Raw genomic sequence first — 8,324 nt, 5'->3', positions numbered from 1 at the left:
TCAGATACATTCTTACTCCAAACACCCAGAGTAAAACATGGGTATGGTGATCGTGCTTTTTCCGTTATGGGACCAACATTGTGGAATCAGTTACCTCTTCAGTTAAGGGAACTGTCATCTACAGAGTCATTCAAATCCAAACTTAAAACTTATCTGTTCCTTTCATACTGAGGACTGTAATTGCTGTATGTCATTAATATTGGATCAATATTGTATTTTTAATTGGTATATGTTGTATTCTTTATTTGGTGTATATTTGTTTTTGTTTACCATTTTCTTCTTTGTTGAAATGTTTGAATATGTATATGCATGTAAATATATGATATCTTTTCATTTTTGACGCGCCATGAGCACTGAAAAGTGGACCTGTGCGCTATACAAGTAGCCACTATTATTATTATTATTATTATTAGAAGGAGCGCAGACAGTGATGTTTGTTCTACATTTCACAGAGCAAAGCAATGCGCAAGGCCATCGTTGTTTTTTATGACGTCACAATTGTTTTGTTAGACATTGAGATTTTTCAGAGTGACTGTACGAGCAGTGCGCAAGTTGCCTGTAGGAAACTTGTGTGTAGCTCATTGGGATGTTTTACTTTTAGTGTGTGTCTTTCCAGTGGACATGTTTTACTTTGTGTTATGCTCATGGACTTATAATGACTCGTGAACCTTTTCTCAATATCTAGCTCGTCAGCCGTAAAACTCGTGGTTATTAAGCTCTTCGGATGACCCCTGAGGTCGGAAAGCTGGAATTTTGATTTTTCTCCCGTTGACTAGACTCACGCCTCTGCCGCATAGTGAAGTGGAACTGCGTTCTGCTTGGTGTCCCCGACATTGAGGTCTGCTTGGCCTTCCTCTACGAGCATCCGAACGACGTCAAGTTGACCCTTGGCTGCAGCCGAGTGGATGGCCATTCGTCCCCCTCGACGAGTATTGACCTTGGGAGAGACAAAAAAAAAAAAACACGTTCGTATGATTCTTCCTCTCATTTTCCTCCATTTACCACTATTTCTTCCCCTCCTCCTTTCTTTCTTTCTAATAAATTTTTCAGTGATGGAAAAGGTGCTGTTATTACTGCATATTTTGACATTGCTTGTCGATGTTGTCAAGGTACAGTCAGACTATATAATTTCGTGAAAGGATATCTTTTCAGGAGTCTTCTTAAAGGTGTTTTTCATTCTTTCTTTTTGGAACATTAGAATTAGCAACGGAAGCGCTGGGACACAGAGCAACATATTTTAAGTTTACTAGCAAGACTTGGGGGGGGGGGGGGGGATTATAGCAATTAAGGTCGAAAATTGTCAGCGATTAACCCTAAATAGGCCGAACTCCCCCCCCCCCCCCCCCCCCTCCTGACGTTCCGCGCGATATATCGCTACGCGAAAAGCTATCGCCGCGACGTTTCATGACTTTTTTCTTTCGAGTGTCCCGCATCTTTTGACACCAAATTTGCGATGCCCGGGCGCACGGTTTCGAAGTTGCGCATAAATATGTACGTGCATGTAAGATTAAAAATTGCTCAAAATCGTGAATTTGTGTACATTTAAATGCAAACTGTGCTTAGAGGCAAATCTCATAAAAGCATGATTATTTGGGGGTTTTATTGATTAAAATCAATTAATAACATATTATTTTCTTGTTCGGAACAATGTCGCAGACAAGTGTCATAGAAAAAAAAACAATGAAAAACAAAGTTGAAGAACAGGGAAATACATAAGAAATAATAAAAAATTAAGAAAAGTTTTCTGATGGCACAATTTTTTTTTCCTTATATTTGCTCAAGACACTAAAAAGAATATTTACACAAAAATGTGCCCATTTTGATCTTTATTTAGTGATTTATACCAGATTGTCTGATTTCATGAGTCAATGCATAAATTAGCATAATTTAGCGTAAATGATACTTTTAAAAAAAGTTTACTTCATGGTACTTTAGATTACATCACAGGCAGTGTGCGTGCCAATTTTCATCGCGATCGCGCGGTCGAAGGCCGAGATCTGGAGGGGGGGGGGGGGGGGGTGCTGGGAGGCCGGCTCTATGATCTACCTAACCCGGTACATGTTTTAAATTGTTCCACTATTTACATAGGCTTGAAATGTTTTTCAACATCTCGTAAGTCCCTGCTATACTTTTCTTTTTCTCTCGTCACGACCAAATTGCTGTTTTATTGTTGAAAAAAAAAATCCCGTTATCTTTGCCACAAAAAGGCGAGAATGATAAAGGGCAACATACGAAGATTGGTACACAGAAGGGAATAAAAAGACAAACTACAATTGTAGTACAGACTGCTTTTGCCGTTCATTTTGCTACTGTAGTGGTCGCACAGAACCCTGATAAACGCCTTAAAACAATAATGAGAATCCGAAAATCACATTTCTCTTTTTTTCATTAAGTTTTGCAGGGTTTTGCCAAGTTATCCAGAGTTGGGTCGGAAGTTTTTACATCACCTATGGCGATCGCCACGACTTGCTACGACTAGTCGTGATTCATTGCAACCACTCAGTTTACTGGGAGAAATGATGATGAAGCAACAAACCAGCTCCCTGTGGGACTCCACAATCTGCCGAACTGTCTCGACATCGCCTTCGTCGACGGCATGAAAGAGGTCTGCATGCTTCCTGGCGGCGTCTCCACTTCCCACTACGTCATCGCCTTCCTCGTCCGAATCCTCCGAGATCTCTTCCACTTCCTCTTCGGATTCTACAGGACGAAAATTGTATAAGTGGTAGTCCTACATTTGTCTTCGACCCATTGAAGGGTTGATACTATAATTGCAACGGGAATATTGAAATGCAATCACAATTACCAATATTGTAATTAGTCACATGTCCATACGTAATCATAATCATTAGCGCAAACATTCAATTTGCCATTCAATTTGCCAGTACTCACACGCATTATCAACCTTTCTCTGACGAGCGGCTGTTTTCAAGATTCCTTCAAGCATGCACAAGTTGATCCTCTTATAAAGAAACCAGGTTTAGATTCAGAAGTATTGGGAAATTACAGACCAATAGCAAAGCTTAAATTTGTTGCAAAGTTGGTAGAGCGAGCATGTGCTAATCAGATACATGCATATCTGGAATCAAATGAAATGTATGGAAGAGCACAATCAGCATACAGGAGAAATCACAGTGTTGAGACAGCTATGATACGTGTTTTTAATGACCTACTTCTTGCCGCAGACAGGGCCAGGAGACACTGTTGGTGATGCTAGACTACTCGTCTGCATTTGACACTATTGACTATAACATCATGCTCCGCCGTCTGTCATCGACTTATGGAATTGTTGGTACTGCATTTAATTGGTTTCAGTCTTATTTTAGCAACCGAACGCAGAGTGTCTCAATCAATGGTACTGCATCTGCCCATTATGTTCTCAAACAAGGGGTTCCTCAGGGTTCTGTATTAGGACCACTGTGTTTCATAATGTACACAGCTCCCTTAGAGGATGTAATTGACAAGTGTGGCATAAGTAAAATTACATATGCTGATGATACTCAGATTTATCTTTCATTGCCAAAAAGCACTAATTCTGATGTAGCAGTTGGTCAGATTGAATCATGCTTAGGTAAAATTCAAGATTGGTCTTTGCAAAATGGTTTGAAATTGAATCTTGAGAAAACTGAAGTTGTGCATGTAAGATCTCGTAACAAGTCCTCAACAACTTTGTCCGTCAATGTTTGCGATACTCCTGTGCTGTCAATTTCTAAGGCACGTGACCTTGGTGTCATTATCAAAGATGATCTTAGTATGAAAACTCACATCAATAACATATGCAAATCTGCAGCCATAGGTCTACACAGGATTGGAAAATTGAGACACTTTCTCGATAAAGCAACTACAGAAAAACTGGTTCATGCGTTTATTTTTAGTCATTTGGATAATAATAATGGTTTGTTCATTGGAGTTCCAGACTCTCACCTGAAAGGACGCCAACGGATACAAAATTCAGCCGCAAGGCTTGTGACACGCAAAAGGAAATTTGATCATATGACTCCCATTCTTCGTAGTCTTCATTGGTTGCCCATAAGAGCTCGTATCAGGTTTAAAATTTTGACCCTTGTTTTCAAATGTTTTCATGGAAATGCCCCTGCATATCTCAGTGAACTCATCAAGCCATATCATCCTGGTCGTAATCTGCGCTCAAAATCAAAAAATCTCCTCTCTGAAATAAGTGTCAAATCTAAGACATATGGTGATAGGTCTTTTGGAAAAATGGCACCCTCATTATGGAATAATCTCCCTCTCAGTGTTAGACGCATTACAGATTTTGATAAATTCAAATCTGTGTTAAAAACTCACCTTTTTGACAATTGTTGATTACATGTTTGAATTAGAGAAATATGTGATAGATTTTGTTTCATTATTTTGTACACGCATAGAGACTATTTGTATGGTATTATGCGTTTCTAAGAACTGACTATTATTATTATTATTATTCAAGGACCATAAAGTGAAAAGTGTCACACACACACACACACACACACACAAAGGCACCCACTTCCCGTTACAACCAAACAAATATAAATAATGAAAATTAACTCGTACATCAGTCACAAGTGAGTGAAGTGAGGATGATATATATTATACATTACTTACCAGAGTGAGTCTTGCCAATCAAACGACGGAGACTGCACGGGTTGAAAGTCCACTTGTGGCTGCCGAAAGCAACTCTAACGTCACCATCCTTGTCCACTCGAACCACCGTACCCTTCTTTCCAACCACCTGACACAGCGGAGAACACATGGGGATGGGGGCACGAATAGTTAAAAAAGGTGATTGTGTGTCTTTCAGTAAATGGATGCCTTTGTTGGGATGAGTTTCAGGGTGCATTTTAAAGCATTATATTCCTTGTCAGGTTATCCTGAATATACAAAAAAAGGGAAGAGCATCAAGATAAATGTAGCCTATGGCGCAGCTAATCAGCTAAACAGCAGATTCAGATTTTTTCCCATGTAGTCTAAGGCGAGCATGAATAATCCTCACAATTGAACAAAAAATGTCAGTTTCATGAAAGTCTTATCAGAGAATTTCTGCTCAGAATACACACTTATGAGAGACTTAATGAAATGGATTTTACTGCTCTTTGAAAGTCTCTCATACTAGTAGCTGAATAATATGAGCGACTTAGGCAATTCAGAGATTTATGTAAAGATTTTTATGTGATGACTTCATGAAACGGACCCCACAATTCCAAGCACTGAAATTCCCTAAGCATTAAAATGAGTTGTGAACGTCGTTACTGTCCAGGGGAAGACAGCTGGAATCACGTATTAAGTTTTCAGGTTTTACTGTGCCTTCCGGCCACTTCGGCAGATTAACGAATGTTGCGGACTATTCTGTATGGCTGTTAGCGGTACGAAAATCATCCCAACAAATGAAAAATGAATTCCAGTGATTAATAATTAAATCACTGGAAAAGCCAGATGTGTAAGATGTATAAGTTATCTTTTTGTTGTTGTTTTTTTTTGTAGCTTTTAGTTTCCAATTCAAATTAATAGGTATTTTCTGACCTTTGACATAGAACTGTTCCAACCCCCATGGTGTTCTTGAAGTCGTCTTGCCTTTTTCCTATCGTTGCATACCCGTACCTCGTCGTCCTTTTTCAACATCGGCACCTGTCGACAAAGGTTGATAATGACACATGACTGGTTGATTGTTTAAGATAATACTAATGACAATATAATATAAAATAATAATGACAATCCGCTACATACTCTACATTTCTATTCACTGTGAATAACCTTAGACCTTTTGTGTGCTTTGAGTGCCAGCTGACACACATACACACACACCCACGCCCACATGCACACACACACACACACACACATACACAAAAAAACGCATAGCATTAGGCACGCTATTCAAAGTCCCTGGCGCAAAAAGAGAGGAAATATTTTTTACGATCGCGTAATGTCTGCGATAAAGAGATTTGGGGGGGGGGGGGGGGTAAAATAAAATAAAATCGTTGAAGGGCATGATGCTAGCTTTCGTTTTCTTGTCAACAAAATCAAACAAACGGTTCAAAGTAAATTTCAGTGAATGCTAGCTTAACCCTAATCCCACCGGGTTTTTTGAGGGACTTGGAACCACCGAGAAGGGGGGGGGGGGGGGCTTTTGGCCCCCTTCAGATCTCGGTCGTGGATTGCGCGATCCTTGCGAAAATTTGCACTAAGGTAGAGGCCAATGTAATCTCCAAGACTGTATAGTTAGATTTTTCAAATTTTAATTTATGTGTTTTACATTGATTAATTAATGCTAATTTATGCATATATTTTTCTGTCTATAAATACAAAAAAAGGTCCAAGACTTTTAATTTTTGGTGAACATATTCTTTTCAATATCCTCAACAATAATATTGAAGCAGAAATTCGGCTTCATAATTATTTCTTATGTATTCTATTGTTTATTGAATTTCTTATGTATTTCTTTGTTTTTTTACTTTTTGGTTTTTTTTTCGTAAAAAAATTGTCGCAGAAACTTTTTAAAGCATAATCAGGCTAAAATAAATCATTATCAGCCATTGAAAGTAAAAATATTTATTTTTATATGAATTAATTGCAAAAACAATTTACATTGAATTTGTACACAAAATCATGTTTTTGAGCAATTTTGGGGTCGACGAATTTTTTTCAAAGGGGCGTTGCTACAAAACGGTATGGCGCGATACTTGAAAGACAAAAGTATTAAAGTGTCGCGGCGAGAGCATCACGCGTTCCGGAATAATCACGCAAAACGTCGAGGGGCGCCAAAATGCCCCCCCCCCCCCCCCCGGGAATAGGGTTAAAGAACAGAGAAGCAACATAGATGGCATACTAAATACTCATACTCATTGCATATCCTCATTGTATCCATACACATTGTAGCCTCAATTTGTTGGAGATGAAATAAAAAAACTTGGCAACTTGAAATTTCACTGTTTGAGCAAGAACTGGCTAAAAGCTATTGGTCATGCTCAAAGTGAAACAAAAACAACACGAAATTACATCCCCCTCCCCCCCCCCCCCCCCCCCCCCCCCCGGCAGTGATTTTGGGCGTAAAGCCTTAGTCAGGTATGAAATGCCCAGCAAATGTAAAAGCTTAATATTATGAGAGGAAATGCTATTTTGATAAGTTGTTCAATTTCTTGTTTTTTATGTCATTTGTTACCTTTTCGAGCGCCATAGGGTTGACGACCATTTTCACTCCGGATTTGAACTTCACCTTCACGCCTTTATTGGTGATTTTCAGTACTCTTGCAAATGTGATATCATCTGAAGAGAATGTATAAAAAAGCAATTAACATTCTGGAGTACTCTCTACTAAACATAGGTTCTTACCTTGCACTGTTTACCAGCGTCACATTTGAATTGCAACTTGACACCTTTTAGACCAGTGAGCCCCTGTAAAGGCCCTCCAAGGGTGACACCGGTCAAAGTGCAAAGGTGAACCTATTTTTCTTTGAGTGTAAAAAATGGCACAAATAAATAGACGCCACTTTTTACAAGCCGCCGATACACGGCCACTGATGTGGTGTCCTGAACACTTTATTATTGTGTTACAATGTTTTCATTATAAAAGGTAATTGTCATTCTTGCCAAAATAATCTTCACTCACGGAATTCAACTATATACGACGTACATTTTCACAAGCATGATTTCATTCCATGGGAATGATTTCTTTCCATATGTAAAACGAAAGTCGAGTTGCATTGGGTAGAACTACTAGGTGCCATACATTTAAGATATTACAAAGCAAAACATTTTCTCTATCACAAGGAAAAGTCATAGGTAGGCGTGTATATATATGAGAGGTATACTTTCCTAGTGAGTTTACAATACGGGGGAATGATCAGACACATTGAACGCAATTAAACTTAGTATAGTTGAAGAAACATTGATTGTGCTGTTGATTGTTATTATCCTCTGCAACGTGTTTCGACCAATTTCTCACCAATAGTGCGCAGTGCTCTGTTTCTAGTACGGGGTATCAAAACAGCTTATGGAAATCAAAATGTTTTACTTATATTGTCAAGTGTAAGAAATGAAGTGCCAATTTTCGGAAATCCTTACCGAATTATCTTTGTCGAGACCAAGCTCTTCTTGGAGGTCGTCAAATGCCTCCTTGTCGGCCGTTATACACACCTTATCGTCCACGGAGATACCTTCCTATATCCTATGAAAACAATCATGAATGTTACACAATGGAAATTATATTAATGACGAATAGTGAAAGCCTTCATAATAATAGCAACGAGATGGAGACTTCACGTCTCCATTTGGCTGTGCATTATAATGAAAACAATGAATATCATAGTGCTATCGCAACCATGATAATAAAC

The 8,324-nt window shown here is 38.8% G+C and overlaps 1 protein-coding gene across 1 annotated transcript; it reads right to left on the bottom strand.

The window, feature by feature from the left end:
* Positions 1-443: 443 nt before the first annotated feature.
* LOC139743490 (E3 ubiquitin-protein ligase MIB2-like) lies at positions 444-7,228 on the bottom strand. Its single transcript, XM_071653972.1, has 5 exons — positions 7,154-7,228; positions 5,518-5,622; positions 4,603-4,729; positions 2,537-2,700; positions 444-937 (listed from the first exon to the last, which is right to left on the bottom strand). Exons 1-5 carry the CDS (start codon positions 7,181-7,183, stop codon positions 779-781), a joined length of 585 nt encoding a protein of 194 aa, XP_071510073.1. The 5' UTR covers positions 7,184-7,228; the 3' UTR covers positions 444-778.
* Between the last annotated feature and the right edge of the window lie 1,096 nt (positions 7,229-8,324).

Source organism: Diadema antillarum, unplaced genomic scaffold (genome assembly GCF_040938485.1).
Source record: "Diadema antillarum isolate AM-2024a unplaced genomic scaffold, OU_Dant_1.0 seq00001088_RagTag, whole genome shotgun sequence".
Taxonomy (NCBI): domain Eukaryota; kingdom Metazoa; phylum Echinodermata; class Echinoidea; order Diadematoida; family Diadematidae; genus Diadema; species Diadema antillarum.
Note: the sequence above shows the minus strand (reverse complement) of the source record. Positions and strands in the feature narration are given on the sequence as shown.